Source organism: Balaenoptera physalus, assembly GCF_965194825.1.
Source record: "Balaenoptera physalus genome assembly, chromosome: 2".
NCBI lineage: Eukaryota > Metazoa > Chordata > Mammalia > Artiodactyla > Balaenopteridae > Balaenoptera > Balaenoptera physalus.
The window spans coordinates 35,035,033-35,052,518 of NC_138883.1; the positions used below are offsets into that span (position 1 = coordinate 35,035,033).

At 36.4% G+C, this 17,486-nt stretch overlaps 1 protein-coding gene across 12 annotated transcripts in view; it reads right to left on the reverse strand.

Moving 5' to 3' along the window:
• GPHN (gephyrin) overlaps window positions 1-17,486 on the reverse strand; it is a 638,461-nt gene that overhangs the window by 97,489 nt on the left and 523,486 nt on the right. For all 12 annotated transcript variants that reach the window (XM_082451600.1, XM_082451601.1, XM_082451602.1 and 9 more), the window contains 4 exons: window positions 10,789-10,844; window positions 4,992-5,111; window positions 3,408-3,466; window positions 2,189-2,342 (listed from right to left, as the gene is read on the reverse strand). In XM_082451600.1, the coding sequence (XP_082307726.1) occupies window positions 2,189-2,342; window positions 3,408-3,466; window positions 4,992-5,111; window positions 10,789-10,844 (389 nt within the window). The remainder of the gene's footprint in view (window positions 1-2,188; window positions 2,343-3,407; window positions 3,467-4,991; window positions 5,112-10,788; window positions 10,845-17,486) is intronic.

The window sequence follows — 17,486 nt, forward strand, 5'->3', positions numbered from 1 at the left end:
AAAACTTAAGGGGAGCTTGTGCTGTGACTGAAAAATTATAGACTTGTCACATTCATAGACAAATGTAATTTCTTTTGGCCTCTCTGAAATAAATGAATACTTTTTTTTCCTTATTATTTTCTGGCTATCTGAGGATCTCAAGCCTCAGGAGAGATACTATGCATTATTTATCATTTATCTATCTATCTATCTATCTATCTGTCTCTCTCTCTATCTATTTATTTATTTATTTATGGCTGTGTTGGGTCTTCGTTTCTGTGCGAGGGCTTTCTCTAGTTGCAGCAAGTGGGGGCCACTCTTCATCGCAGTGCGCGGGCCTCTCACTATCACGGCCTCTCTTGTTGCGGAGCACAGGCTCCAGACGCGCAGGCTCAGCAATTGTGGCTCACGGGCCTAGTTGCTCCGCGGCATGTGGGATTTTCCCAGACCAGGGCTCGAACCCGTGGGGAAGCCCTATTTATCACTTTTATCTCTAGTTTCCAGTATAGTGTCTGGCATAGAGGTATTCAACAAACATTTGTTGAACTAAACTATATGGTGATAGAGAGTCACAATAATAGCTAACTTTGGATGGGAGTAGGGAGGAATGTCAAACTACATGAAAACCATGTTAAGTACAGCAGGCCAGAAAACGTAGGGGAATCTGTCAAAGTTTCTCTAAGGACAATAAAATCTATGGGGGCAGGGAACTAGGACTACAAAATCTTCTTTAGATTCTACCATGTATGTACCATCTCTATTCTCACCCTGTCACTTTTCCCTACTACTAGTAAATAGTTTTAATAAAGGGTATAAAAGATAGCTTAAAAAATACTACCAATGTACTCTGGGGGATAACTGAGAATATTAATCCAGACCTACAAAGTCATTAGGAAGAACACAATAAATGTAGCTTAAACAAAGTTGCCTAATAACTAGTTGTCTATTTGTTTGCTCATTCTACTTAGCTTTCCTAAACCCCATGAAGTCACTTAGATGCACAAGCATACAAATAAATCTCAAATAAGAATAGATCATTAAGTCAACCAGTTTAACAGAAATTTCTTTCTGATGCTAAACGTAGTGTCAGTTCGTCCTAGGGATATTAGAATCATCACTTTGTAGATCAATTAAAAAGAATGTTTATTTTGGGTCAGTCAATAGTTTTTGGGAATGACTAGTACACCTATACTGGGAAGTAAGCAAATCTAGAATTCTGATTTACCTCTCCATTAGCAAAACAAAACATTCTTTTCTTTTGCCCTTTCCAAAAGAACTATAAGGGTAATAGACCCTTGAAAACGTCCGTCTCCAAGACTCTAGGAAATTAAAAATAATGGTAGCAAATGGCTTATTTTCAGAACAAAGTTAGAGGTTAAAAGAGAAAAAAAAATGAAATCCTGTTAATCTGTTTAAAAATAGTATAAGATCTAAAGGAATTACTTTAAAAAATCTCAATAGTTTGATCCTGCTTTTAGGCTTTGAATTTCCAGCAGATTCACTTTTCAATATTCCCAGTTTGACCTTAGAGCTTCCAATTGAAGTTTTGTATAACCTAAGCAAACAGGGGACAGGAAGTTTTTCAAAAGTTCTCATAAAAAGACTGACTAAATTCCCCTTCCTAAATCAGGGCTGAAATGACATTTTGACACATTCTGAATAGCATGCTACTAGAGATGCTATCTTTAGAGGAAAAAAAACCCCCTGATTTTCAAATCCTTCCTGGTGATTAAAGATCACCTGGAATGTTTAGCAAGAAAAGGGGCTAGCCATGGTGTCCCAGTTCATTGAATTATTTCCCACACAGAGGTGGTCCATCATCTCTGCAGCAGGGTATGCACAATTGATTGTCCCAACAGACTAAGTACTGGGTTTGCACAGTTGAATATCTACGGCCAGCAGTCAACATTCTTTGTTTATATGTACTGAGTGTGTGGAAGGCCACTGGCTGTAATATTTCATTTTAGTAAATGGAAGGGAACATTTCTTAATATGTAATTTCTAGTTCTTCCTTTCCATTTTCTGTACTTGAACTATCCTGAGGCCAATTTATTATTTCCTTGTTATAGAAATGTGGTAAGATCTATAATCCTTAATGTTCTATTTATAACACAGAACACAGAATGTCAGAAATGCTTTCATCTGAAAGCCCCACTACCCACGACCTTTCCCCTGCTGTCACACCCCCCCCCCCCTTTTTTTTCCTTACCTCATTCCCTGTTGACATGACTGCAACCACTGGAAACTTATTAACTTCAACCTCTGTGACACCTACAGTTGCCAGAAGACCAATCTCTGAGGGGCCCATGTGGGTTCCTTTGGCCAAAACGCATTCCCCTCTTTTAATGTCATGGCCAATGGGTCTGAAAGTCAAAGCAGAACCATAAACAGTAAGACTAAGAACAATATTTTCTCAACTCAGAGGAAACTTTAGTGTTAAAGAAGGAGGACACTCAAGGGGGAAAAAGTCAAGAGATGAGGCAGGACCAGAATACTAAAACGAAGAGATTCTAAAAACTCTATGCTTTTTTAATTAAAAAAATTAAATCACATAACAGAAGACAGAAATAGATTTGTATCTATTGCTGTTAAACAGGAATATGTTACTTCATGTTTGAAAATTATTTTATAAATTGTTTTGTATCACATTACAGTCCAAAACACCAATTGCAATCTTCCTTTGATGTAAGGCAAGCATTTACATGAAAATATCTAATGCCATGTCCATAGCTTGTTAGCTTTGTGGTTAGGAGAATAATGCTAATGAGGTTACAGTCATGGAGATAATTTCCATTTAGACCACTTAGGTTGGTCCAGTTCTGTGGCTGTAGAGGTCCATTCACCTTGGCCTGCTGCCATAGGAACTGGAGAAGTGTAGCTTTGTTACAAAATGTTGAGCAAATTAGCATTAATAGAATCAGGGCAAACATATTCAATTGTAAGAAAAATCATTTGACATATATACACTACTTATGGTAAGACAGTAGTCTCATCTTTGTATATAAACAGTAATACATTATTCCATTATTATTGGCAGTCAATAGAGGAGGGGCTTTCAGCTAATTATATAAATACTCAACTCTGAAAGTATCTGTGTTAATATCAAATTCTGGATTACCAAGGGGTAGGGATGGGTAATTCTGGATTATCTAGGAGGAGGATTAACTGTGGATTATGTAGGCTCATGACTTTGCCTCCTTCTCATGTTGCTTTTGAATATTTCATTTGCCTTTACCAACTTTACAAAAAAGTAGGGAGGGCAGACATGGGATATAGAATTCAGAAAATTAATTTTGCTACTTGTTAAAAGCCCTGAAAGCTAATGGTTAACTGACTGAGCTGTGAATTTATAATAGCCATGCTCTCCTGAGTTCATGATCATGGCAGAAACAAAAGTTGGCTATACATCCTATATGTTATGAACTTACCTGATATCTTGGCCTGGCCGAGCTTGCACCAGAATTCGTACTTCAAGCTCCTCAGTGCCCTATAATAAGAGCAAATCATGTAATTTCAAACAGAACAATCTAACTGAATTTTGATCAATAGAATTTAGCTACTCAGATACTTTCATCATCAGATAAGCCCCGAATATATAAAAATAGAGAGGAACAGAAAAGCCTTTGCTAAACTCTTTGAACATGATGAATTTCTACCACAGGTTCCTGAAAAATCAGGTTTGATGTCAAGGAAGGAATGAATAAACAAACAAACATTTTCACTGATTCTCATGCTTTTAAAAAATGTACCAATTCAAATACTGACTCTTACTTTGTAAGCAGCATTCTTAAGGAAAAAAAAAAAAAAGATGGCTACCCTAATAGATACAGTGAATGTGCGTGGAGATAACCTGTCTCTTCTAAATCATGGGTTCAATACTATGCCAAGGTTCCTTGCATATATACCTGCAGGTATTTCTGAAATACCTGCAGAAATTTCAGTGAAGGACTTATAGTTTATCTGGTAGTAGATTTCTATAAATTAATGGTGACCATCATTTTTACATTTATGACTGTGAATAACATTGTGACACTGGAACTGTGTCTTGTCATCTGGCAGAGTCTGTGGAGGCATGTGTTCTGGATTTCAATGCTCTGCTGGCTTCACTGATGCCAATAAATCTGTTGCACAGTTTTAACAGCAGGGCAATGTGATCTGTGTGCCAAGAGTTGAATTTTATAAGCCTTACTTGTGGGAAGGTGATTAAAGAGAAAAATCCCCAAATCAAGAAAAGAGGGTGTGTCTCAGCATGGCCAAATTTTACTATATACCCAGCCGAGGGGAATATATATTTGTTATTAATTCTAACTTTAAAGATATAAGATATCTTAAACTTCTTCTCAAAACAAGTAAGATAGCCAGTCATTAAAACCTCAGTTGAAATTATTCTTTTATTAGTGACTGATCCTCTGGTTTCAATAATTGCCACTAGTTTCAGTGAGATAAAGGCCTACTTAGAACAGAGTCCTTTATTTTAGGCAATAGAGGGGGAACTGACATAAATTTAATGTTTCCAGACTGTAATTTGGCGGCACAGATTTTCCTGAATTATAGAAAACCAGAGCTGAAAGGGTCATTTGGTTTAAATGCTTGGCTTAGTGAAATATTCAAGAACTTGCCCAAGTGTTCTTTGTTAAATTCTTCTCTATTAAAATCTCCTTCACACTTTATCAGAAGCTAGTCTTGATGAACAAGTTTCTCAGCTAGATGGTAAGTCAACAGTTAATATCTCTGCTCTTCTATCTTGATGTAGTTTCTTTCCTTGCTTGCATGTGAAATTTCTTGGCTCAGATGTGGCTCAAATTCTGCTGTAATCACAGTAATGATCATAAAAACATCTTCTATAACAAAAGGTTTTCAAGCCTAAGGCAGTTCCTTATTTACTATACACTACAATGTAAGGTTCTAACATAACCAAAAGAATTGGGCTAATCTCATAAACATTGCAGAAAATAGGCATGACTTATAATACTGCCATAGGAATGGAGCCATAAGACCTGGTAATGACATACATCATCAGATTCCCTGATCAGTTCAGTATCTTCCACTTGTACTACTGCATCAGCACCACAGGGGATTGGAGCACCTGTTGTAACCCGCATGACTTGTCCTGGCATTACTGTCTGAGTCGGCTGGAAAAACAAACATGCAAGAAAGAGTCGATTTACTTTACTGCTGCAAAGGAAAAGTCTGCAGGAGATGTGACAGTTTTTGAAACAAACCATAAAAGGAAAATCTTACAGTCTTACTCATTTTGGGAAAATGTTATAAAAGTCACAAACAGATATATTTACACCAAAGAGGCTTTCATTTGACTTAAGTAATGACTTAATTAGATGTCTTTCTTGGTGCCCTGCTTTCCTTTTGAAGAACTATCACTTGTATTTGCCACTACTGTCTCTCACTCAATGTGAATTTTCTTAATATATGTAAAGTGATTTGACAGTCTTTAAAAAAATACCATGCAATATGATTTTATGAATGACAATTATGAAAAACCAGCATGTTGATCATTTACTGAAGTTCTGATGTTTGAGAACTATAGTATTTTATTAACCAATGTTTTAGTTAAATAAAGGCAAGCCAGAAAAATTATTTTAATTATTGCTCTTGAAAATCTTTATAAAATATATTAGTTCACCTTACAACTAATAATAAAAGTCTAACAAATGTAATTAAATCATTTAAAAATGATTCCAGTGTCTGTAATGATTTGGGTTAAATATTTTTATTGTCTGAGCTCTCATATGAATGGTATGGGAGACTGACTACTGGACCTACCCTGCACACTTCCTCCCAGCACAGGAAAAATCATATTTCTGTCAGCTCCATCTAATAGGTTTGATCTGGCCTCAGAAGAGACACTTGTCATTGGCCATGATTTAGGTCAGATTTGGGAAAAGGAATGCTTTAGATTTCCCCAAAAAGAAAATTCTGAGATAACATTAATTCCCCAATAAAAATGATATCTTTCCAAAGACATCTGCTTCTTAGGTATTTAAAATTTTGGGTTACAACATGTGAATATTCTTAACACTACTGAAGTGTACACTTAAAAATGGTTAAGATGGTACTTTTTATGTTATACATTTTTTACATTAAAAAAAATTAGGGAATGATTAAGGAAAAATACCCTTCCACTAGATGTACAATCAAGTAAAACTGGAAATTTATTTGTTAGAAAAGCCTTAAAAAGCTTATTTCCATAATGTTATTGCTGTAAACAATACCACCAATAGCTAATATTTATTGAATACTCAATCTATGCTAGGTTCAGTGTTAGGTGCATTATTATATTCCAGAATATAAGCCTTATAAAGACAGAAATTTTCATTTTCTGTTTGCCTCTCTAGATCACATCGTCATTTTCCTGTGCTGTGGCCCAGAAGGCCGACCTCTATGGACTGTTTCAACCAGGTTCCCATCACTCTGGCTTCTGGTTAAGTTCAGCCAACGGGAGGGGCCAGCAAGAGATCAGCGGGTAGGAGAGAGAGAGAAGTACAATTTTTATTCCCCTTGCCCTTTCCCTGCTGGGCTGCAGTTTGGTGATGGGAATGTCATTTCTACTACTGATGCCACAGCTCCTATGAGGTGGACCTCTCCCATAGCTATCAATCTCCCAGGTCTAGGTACTACTCTCTCCCTTTGCCCCTTCAGACCTAGAGGTAGTAATGAAATCTCACTGTTGCTAGTACCTGAGTGCTTCACATTCCTTTGTTAGTTTCCCTTAATCCTGTCTATATCTTGGGTAGAGTCATTTCATTAATCTTTAATCACCCTCTTTCCAGACATATTTATTGCTCTATCATCCCAAAGCCTAGAAAGTGTCTGGCACAAAGTTGGTAGTCAATAAATATTTCCAGAATGAATGAATAAGTAATGCATGATCTCATTACCACAACAACTCCATGAAGCATGTAACCCTTCTTGGCTTACAATTCCAGTGTTCTCACTGATTTTTTCCCACAAGTCACTGGAGAAAGGTTCTTGGGATCAAATCTGGCATTGAACTACATACTTTATATCCCCTTATTATGTTATTTGAATAAAAGACATTTCAGGCTTATTTGGAATTGTTACATTCTAATGCAATTTTCTACCAAGATAATGCATAGAATTTTAAAAAAAAGCTTAGGGCTCAATGCGTTAATTTTTTTTTTTTAATTTTTATTTTTGGCTGCATTGCATCTTTGTTGCAGTGCGCGGGCTTCTCATTGCAGTGGCTTCTCTTGTTGTGGAGCATGGGCTCTAGGCACGTAGGCTTCAGTAGTTGCAGCACGCGGGCTCAGTAGTTGTGGCTAGCTGGCTCTAGAGTGCAGGCTCAGTAGTTGTGCGGCGCGGGCTTAGTTGCTCTGCGGCATGTGGGATCTCCCTGGACCAGGGCTTGAACCCGTGTCCCCTGCATTGGCAGGTGGATTCTTAAGCACTGAGCTACTGGGGAAGTCCTCAATGCATTAATTTTTTTTCAGCCCCAGATACTACTTATTATCTGGTGCATCTCTTAATTCACTAAACATGACCATTTTGCAGTGCAGTGATTTTTGATGAAAAGCATTAATGTTTTGATATATGTGTTTTTCAGTAAAGGTGCTAATGTCAAAACTATCTTCTGAGCCTGTGCAATAAAAATATTTAATGTAGGTCTAAAGAAGTCCTTTTTTTCCCCTGAAAGTGCCTTTTTGGCTAAGGCAGAAAGTGATTCCCAAAGTGAGTTTCAGGGTAGTTGCTTCTTAAGCTGAAGTGTGTTAGCCTGGAGCCCTCCCTCAATTTAGTCTGATTCAATGTACCATATTATGTAAATTTACTTTAAGTTTTACTGTGGCTATACCTGTAATTTTCTCTACTTCTTGGCTTAAACCAACTTTAAAGAAGTGTTTCTGTGTGGCTGCTAAATAAAAAATTTGGCTCCTCTCCAAAACCAGTAATTCTAAGTGGTAGGTGAAGGATTCCCACCAGCTCACTTATATTAAATCTAATGTAAAAGATATTACTGGATATATAAAGACATTTATATATCTACTTAGAGTAGACATATAAACTGCAATTGAATTGAATCAACTGGAAAAACTCTAGCAATAAATGAAGTACTTCCTTTAGATCGTTAAGACTACCAACTCTTTTTTTCTTTTTATTGATATAGGTACCTTATATACTTTATATAAAGTAAAAACTATAAAAATCTTGATTTTTCCTTAATAGAGATATTGAGTTGGATTTTTTGAACTTTGTCCAATGATAGCACTTCATAATTACACAACTGAAATTGAAAGTGTCCAATGCTAACCAGTAGGACCAAACTATAAGTGATTTAAGATCAAGTATTTTGGTACACCAATAAACCATGTTGTAAATAACTGTCTCAGTGTATGCAATGGTCCCCTAGTGCTCAAGTGTATTTACTTTCAATAAGTGAGCAATTTGGCTCTTGCAAGATCCCTGAGATTGCTGTAAAGAGTGTATGTGTATGATACATCAGTTATAGATAAAGTACATCACAGGTAACTTGAGGAAAAACCCTGTTTTCTTATACAGTTTTGATCTTTTTTCCCAACAAACTTTTATGAGAACTTACAAGAAGTTGGCAATTTTTTAATTTCACAACTTTTCTTGTGCTCCTTGTTATCAGTTGGAAGTCTTAACTAGTAAATAAAGTTTAAGGGTCCATAAGGCTCTTAACAATCTGCTACCTATGCCTAAGTATTCTAGGCTGTAACTACCACAAACTATTTGCAATTTCCTAATGCCATGCAATTTTTCAAACACCACTGGGTCTTGACTTATACTGTTCTTTCTGCTTGGAATGTTCCTTTTTCATTTCTGTTTCTGTTTTTGTAAAACTCTCTTAGGCCCAGCTCCAATGTCATCTGCCTAGCCCTTCTAGGACAAAATGCTCAACCTCTCTATTGTGCTCCATAGCACATGACTGACAGCATTAGTTTAACACTTAATATATTGTATTATATTTAGTTGTTTATACTCTGTCTCCTCCACTAGATGTAAACTGTTAAGAGTAGTAATCATGTATTAATCTATTTTATATTCCTAGAACCTAGCACAGTGCTTCTTGGTACGAACAGTAGGTATGTTTGATAAATGTTGGATAGACTCAGTTGAAGATCAGAGAAGTACTCCTTGAATAATTGATATTTTGGGGCTTTGTTAAAAAAAATGGTTGCTTTGTATGTCCATTGCTGATGGATACACATACCAAGAGGTCAAGTAAGTTATGAGGTCATAATGCAAGTTATTTATAAAAAAGGGACCTAGGTCTAGTTGTTCTTTTTGTCAGGAAAACAGTCCTGAAGAGCAAAACCAGCCTGTGCACAGCATGGACAAGGATCTAATTACTACAGTGCCAGGCTTAGCTTCAGAGACCTGTACACAGTACTCCTCAACGCTTGGATGTAGAGGTGAGGCAGCTAGGGTTACCACCACTGGCACCATCCTTCTCCTATATACTTCCTCAACCCCTCTCTATTTTTAGTACATATGGGAGTACATGCTAAGGCGTGGGATATAGCTTTTGCTCAAACTGCCCTATTTATTTATTTCCTCCTTTATTTTTATATAATCCTTATGAGTGTTTGGTGGTAGAAGAGAAAAGTGCGTTGGTTTTCCCTTTGGCTCTAGTCAATAAGGAAGGTGCTCTTTTAACCAACTTTCGAAACTCACTGGATTAACATATGCTCTCTATTTCCTATTGAACGTAATGATGCCTACAGCACACTTTGTTTGAAACTGTTAGACTCTTCTCTTGTACACCTAAGATTCAACTGAGTTTGCTCCCAAACTTGTTTGTACCAGTTTGTGGAAATAGGTGCTACTGAATTAAGTTATTTAAATAAATATTACATAAACCAATGATACATGAGTGTAAAAGGAGTTATTTTCTTCCTATAAAAATTAAGTTAAACCTTTGGAAAAACTCATTTAAAAAAGGCTGCTAAAAAGAACTGATGTCAAATTAGGTATGGGTGAAGCAACTGTAAAAAAAATTATAAAAATATAATAAAAATCTAGAAGGATTCTATACTTAGATACTTTGCAAAGACCTTAAATTTTTTTCCACTTTAAAGAAACTAAAACTTGAAATCACATATAATGCCTTTTGGGTATAAGAGAAGTTCAAATAGCAGATACTTATTAAAAGAAAAGCCTTGGCTCTTCATCAAATTACTGACAAATAAATGTTCATTTATTTAAGTTACATTTATATTTATTTTAAAAGTAAAAGATAATTTCCCACTTGTAACTTATTTCCAATTAAATGACCAATTACTGGTATCCAAAGCATTAATTAAGAGGACTTCTATTGTACTTCCACCATGGCCCATTAGTGCTTCATTTCTATTAAGAAATACCTGTTCTCTGGTTAGCCCCCTGATGAGAAAAATTAATCAAAATGATTAGCTAGAAAGATTAAATAATCTGCTTCTTCTAAATTTCCCTGTATGTAACACGAGTTGGGGAAAACTCTGCAAAGACCACTTAGAAATTGTAGCTCTATTCAAACATTAATGTTTATACCAGAAGAAAGATTCATCCAATCACAGGGCTGGAAAATGCTTGTGGGGCATGTCATCTGAGACATACCAGTAACACCATGCTGTATATTAATAGATGCAGATTCTTTCAGTTAAGAAACAATTCATTTGGTTCTTTCTCATGGGAACCATCCTTTCATCTCTTTGATAACCTGTCTAATCCTTCTCTAAGATTTCCATTACAACAATGGCAGAAGTCTAGAATTAGAAGCTGAAAGTCCATGAAACTAAAATCTTTAGGGCCTTTCAGGCTTATGAATCTCACCTGTTCACCAGCTTGGGATTCCCCAATGATGAAACGATCTCCTGGGCCATCGGCAGCTGTGAGATGAACAGAACCAAGAACAATCATCAGAATGGACCTATAGCAAAGAATAAGAACCTAGTGTTGGAATTCTAAAACTTGACTCAAATGATCAGATAAGGCTTCAGGAAAGTGGAATACTTTTCTGATCTCCTAGTTTAGAAAAGGGCTTTGTTATTACTAGTTTGATCTTTGGTATCCACAACTCACAACAAACAATAGAAGTGGTCCAGATTGTGCCTTTTCTTGGTGTCTCTGGTGATAGTTTTCTTGTTGTTCCATAATTTCCACTCTTGCACTTTTTAATAGGAAGTTCTTTTAGCCTATCGTCCTAAATAAATGGGTATGTATGTGTTGTATGTGTGTACACACTCATGGAGACATATATATGAAGTAGCAAGTGAAGTAGGAAGAACATATATTCTTTTCTTCATTTGACACTTGAAGGAAATGAGTTACAGAATGAAGAAACTCAGGTAGAAAAGGTTCAGTACCTTTAACAAGTTCTGGTTAGTGGTAGAGCTAGGACTAAAACCCCAGTCCCTGAATTCCCAATACAGTATTTTTTTTTTATGATGGATCAAAATGCTGTTTCTAAATCAAAATACACAGGCAGTGCTGCATCACAATTCCCATTGACTGTTTATTTTTAAATTGGAAGAAACACTTTCAGACTTGAGATGGAAAAAACTTCTCATCCAATTATTTTCTATATACAGTATAGTAATGGCTGGTTGAAATAATATTCCTGGAGGTAAATGTATTCAAAAGGGTTTTCTTCACCTACAACGTGGATTTCAAACCAATACTATTGGCAAGGCAATGCATACCTAATGAGTTTCATGATCATGACCATTATCTCCTTGTAATCGGCATACAGCAAGGGTTTGGGGGCACATACACAGCAAAGATAACACTATTTATATGAATATTTTAATCATATTTGCAGTCATATTGATAAATAATAAAAAGTATTTTCCCTCTTTTAGAGAGGAGATAGAAAATTTACCGTTTCTTGGACTTCCCTGGTGGCACAATGGTTAAGAATCCGCCTGCCAATGCAGGGGATGCAGGTTCGAGCCCTGGTCCAGGAAGAGCCCACATGCCGTGGAGCGGCTAAGCCCGGTGCGCCATAACTACTGAGTCTGTGCTCTAGAGCCCGTGAGCCACAACTACGGAAGCCCGCAAGCCACAACTACTGAAGCCCGCGCGCCTACAGCCTGTGCTCCGCAACAAGAGAAGCCACTGCAATGAGGAGCCTGTGCACCACAACGAAGAGTAGCCCCCGCTCGTTGCAACTAGAGAAAAGCCCGTGTACAGCAACAAAGACCCAAAGCAGCCAAAAATAAATAAATAAATTAATTAATTAATTTAAAGAAAGAAAGAAGCCAGATATAAGAGAATCCATGTAGCCTGATTACATTTATTAAAAAAAAAATTTATTCTTTATGTGACTACAAAGTAGTATTTTTTTTTAAATTAATTAATTAATTAATTAATTTTTGCTGTGTTGGGTCTTCGTTTCTGTGCGAGGGCTTTCTCTAGTTGTGGCAAGTGGGAGCCACTCTTCATCGCGGTGCGCGGTATCGCGGCCTCTCTTGTTGCGGAGCACAGGCTCCAGACGCGCAGCCTCAGTAGTTGTGGCTCACGGGCCTAGTTGCTCCGCGGCATGTGGGATCTTCCCAGACGAGGGCTCGAACCCGTGTCCCCTGCATTGACAGGCAGATTCTCAACCACTGCGCCACCAGGGAAGCCACAAAGTAGTATTTTTTCTAAAGCCTTATATATACAATACCGTTTACAATAAGTCACTTTTTTGCACAGCTGGCTTTGGTTAACCTGATGTGAAGAGGAACAAAAATTAACATTGGGTGCCTTCTACTTACTAGATGTTGTTATCTTGTGCTTTTTAGACATTGTCTCAGTTAATAAACTCCTGGCTTTCTGGTGTTTTTTGGAATGCTATTGTATTTTCAGTGTTTGTTTGTAAGAAAGAGAATACTGTAGTTTTCCTGCAATGGTATTCTTATGCTGCTTTCATGGGTTCTTTTTTCTTTCTTCTTTTTTTTTTAATGAAACAATTTAAAACAGACATAGAAATCACTGCTTCAACAATTATCAACATTTTACCAATTTTGTTTCATCTATCCCCACACTTATTTTTGCAGTATTTTAAAGTTAATCATAATTTTCTTATTGTAGAAAATTAAAAAGTCAATTATCTTTCAGATTTCTGTACTAACTGCATCTCAAATCTGAATAAATTTACTTTTGATTATTTCTCTGCTAGAGATATTACCAGCTTTCCACCTCCCATAAGCAACCTAGATGTTTTCTCTTTTTACTTCTTGCTCAAGGGAAAATTAGCATGGTTTTAGAGTAAAAGCTGAATCTGAATCCTGGTTCTGCCTATTATTAGCCTCTGGACTTTCAGCAAATTACTAAAACTTTCTCTAACCTTCAGTTTGCTTGTTGATAAAAATGGGAATAACCATACTTTAAAAATAACACCTTTTAAGGCTTTTTATTCCTTTCATTCATTCACTAAATTTCTACTGAGCGTCTTCTGTGCCCTTAGTGTTATATTAGATGCTGGGACAGAGTAGAGAGTAAAACTAGATATTGTTTCTATTCTAATGCAGTGTCAGTCTCTCGCGATGTTTTTCAAACTCTAGATCACAAATAGAGGTGGGCTGTAAAATCATCTTGTAAAGAAAAAGAACAGAAAATATATCTCGTCACACATGGGAAAGGTGAAAATTGTTTCCAGAAACTTATTTTTGTTTATATATATGCATGCATATATATTTATATGCATTGTATATGTTATATATGTATGTGTATATCATTGGTTTGTGATGTCTAATGTATTAATGTGTGTCTTTCTATGGGTGTGGTGAAAACAAAACTCTTAAAGCCACCGATGTAGTGAGGGAGATAGATATTAATCAAATAGTCACATTAATGAACATATAAATTTGTATATAAGTACAAATTTGTATATAAGTACAAATTAAGAAAATCATTCTAAAGGAAAGGAACACGGTTTTATGAGACCATACACTGAGAGTACCTGAACTACACTGGAGGGTCAGGGAAAGCCACCCTGATAAAAGCATTTATGATTTGAATATGAAGGATGAGGAAGAGCTAAGTAGGCAAAAATATGTGGTGATGGGGGAGAGGGAGAAGGAAAAGGAGAGGGAGAGATGGGGTGGAGGGAAGAGGGAGAGATGGGGAGAGAGGGAGAGATGGGGGGAGAGGGAGAGAGAGAGAGACAGAGAGGAAATGAAAATGCTTCATCTATAGATATTCACCTAAAGAAAACAATATGTGTAAAGGCTCTGGTTCACGTCCTCCCTCTATCCTATAGTCTAGCTACTCTCAGGAGTACCTGAGAATACCAAGATGACTCATATTTCAGCTCCATAACATATGCTACTCTCACTGCTTGGAGTGTCCTTTTCTTCTCCCTGCCTTCTGGTTAAAGACTTCTTAGCTTTTAAGACTCAGCTCAAGTGTCATCTTCTCTAGGAAGTCATATCTGACTTCCTTTCCCTCAAGAGTCACCTACTTCTTCTTTTGTTTCCACAGTGTATTCCTGAAATAACTCTAATTATGGCTTCCTAATGTATTTGTAATCATTTGCTTATTTGTCTCAGGGAAATTCCTAGTACCTGCTGAATAATAGCTATTCAATAAATGTTCAATATACGAAGTATTCGAAAGTTCAAGAAACGAATGAGTGTGGCTCCTAAGAATCTTTGTAGAAAGACGCATGCATGAATGAACAATAAATAATGTTTTCCACTGCAAAATGCTGTATTTTGAATGCATTCCATTTTATGCTGGTTCATGTATATTGTTTTCTTCAAAATATGAGTCAACATTCACCATCTTCAGAATGTTCAGAAAGACTGCTCTGTTTAACTCTATATAACTTAGATTATGTCTAGCATAGTGCCTAGCTCATCACTGATGCTCAGTAAATATTTGATAAAATAAAGAAATGAATTTGGCACTTCCATAATACTTAGGTGGGAAGTTTGTAAACTGTCTTGTACACATTAGTATTGTGCTTTGTAAATTTTCTTAAGCAATTTTATAAATGTGTGGTAGGTAGGGATCACTTCCTTTATTTCTTTTTTGAAACCCTCTGCTCTTCAGTCTTCCTTTTGTCTCCTGTTCCCCACACATGCAAATATACATACACTCAAAATGCTCATATCAGTGTTCTGCACAAATGCTCCAAACAAATGTCATTATATAATGAGTGGCTAGAGATAATCCAGGGCAAGGTTGGTATAGAGTGTCAGGGAGACCAACAACTGAAAGAGCCTTTAAGTGATTCTAAGAAGCAAGATGCTTTGTTGCCAAGGAAGGTACACTGACTGGGGAGAGAATATGTCTCACTTTAACTATGTTCTCCACTTTGCCCTGAAAATTTCCACCTGGGAAACATGCCTCTATATTGCCAGCTAAGGAAGGCTCAGTCAACCAACATTATAGGAAGTCCCTGGTACCAATGGAAGAGTCATTTTTACCATTTCCCTTACAACAGTGCTTCTCAACCCTTAATGTGCATAGAAATCACCTGGAGATCTTGTTAAAATACAGATTCTGATTCAGTAGGTCTGGGACAGGCCCTGAGGTTCTACATTTCTAACAAGCTGATGCTTATGCAGCTGGTTCATGGACTACCCTTTCTGAGGAGCAGAGCACTGTAAGACTGAACAGAATACAGACAAATTCAGACTAAGAGAAAACTTAAGAAATAAAAAATTAGTGAACTACAACAGAAGTCCTGATTTTACATCAACACCAAGGCTAACTATTTATTATAAAGACAGAAAAGTAACGATCAATCGGTACCTAACTTACCGATATTTATTTTAAAATATCTATTAAAGAGACAGGTAAAAGAAAAGTTGCCATTTTCAAGATGAATTCTACCAGCTTGGGTGGGAGGGGGCAGAAGTGGAGGTACAGTGGCAGATGAAGCTAAAGCTTGGAAAGAAATTAAGTAAGCCACAGTACGCCATTAGAAAAGATGGATGGATTCCAAGGATTTCTGTAAAGGCTTAGACTCTTTCCCCCCACTAATTCTGGCATTTCTGTTAATAAGTTTTCTTTTCTGTTTTGTAACTGTAGAATTTAATTTGAAGGAAGAGATAAAAGTAATATAAACCAAATCCTAACAGCAAATGCACTGTATAATGCTTAATGCCAGACCCTGAAACTGCTCCCACTTCCACCTTTTTAATGTCCAGAAAACACTTTTAGTCTTTATTTGAAGATTTCTGATTATATCATTTGATATAAAATTGATACCATTAGATAACTATTCATTGTGGCAATGTATAGAAAATGATCATCCTCAAGCCATTTGCCCTAGAATTATCCCTCATTTTCATTTTCCAGCCATGTGGGAGCTCTCTTTAAATCTCTTGAAATCCTTTATAGCTATTCACTTATTTTCACTAACAAAAGCCTCATCGTTTCCATGTTAGGACTGAATAAACAGAGGCCATAGATAGCATAACTTTCAGAGGTCCTAGCCACCTCTATTCTTCAACAGAGGAATAAGGCAGAGGGACTAAGATTTTGTTTATCTCTAATTATGGAACCAAACTGTCTAAGAGTGGATGATAGGCACCACGGTAATTGTATTGATATTTATGTGTATACTAAAATTAACATTGTAGAACGAGTTTGGAGTGGTGGCAAGGGTAGGTGACAAGACTAGCACAACAGGATTAATACTTGCTGCAGTTATACTGAGGGATTAAATCAGGTGAGTTGTTTGGAATTTTAAATCTGCTGCCTGGAAAGCAGGGAGCAAGGAGTAGAACAGATGAATGAGAAGGCATTTTATATTCTTTACCATTATCTTCCAGGAGAAAAATGCCCATATATTGTTAGTATTGGGAAAAGATATATTATTTCCTTAAATACATTATTTTAAGCTTTTTGGGATTAACTTAATTATTCCAAATTATCTCTCTGCTCACATGAGTAATACTCCTATATCATAAGGCTTTCTTTTTCATCCAAAGTGTCCTACAGTAGAAGGCCCTTGGCTGTCAAATGAGTTGGAAAACCAGCTATGGCCAAACAGGATTTAAATGGACAAAACAGAAACTCTAAAACGTGACTTTTGTGACAGAATAAGAACTAGCTCAAAATGAAAAAGGTTATACCGAATTTTAGTATGCGTTTTAACACACTGGAAGGAAGTACAACAAAATGTTCATAGTAGCTAGACAGTGAGAAAATGGGTTAAAATGTTCTTTTTGATTTTCTGTATTTTCCATAAGCATGTATTTAATCAGAATGTATAAAAGAAAAAGCTTTAATATTTACTTAACCTAAATGGCAAGGATTTCTCTTAATATAATTTTCCAGAATTGTTTGTTGTACATGGTTCTCAAAATAATTATTGGCTTGTTTATAATTTTCCCTTTTCTTAAATAATCCCAAAACTAATTCTGAAGTGATAAACCTTTAAAATTGAACATTTTCAAGAGAGTGAATTTGGTATTCTGAGATATTTTTACCTTTATTAACATCTCAGAAGCAACTGTGAGACAATGGGCACCCACATCTCTATAGGAGCGTGTGAATGCATCAAGAAGATGGTTGGCTTAATCAGTGTGAAG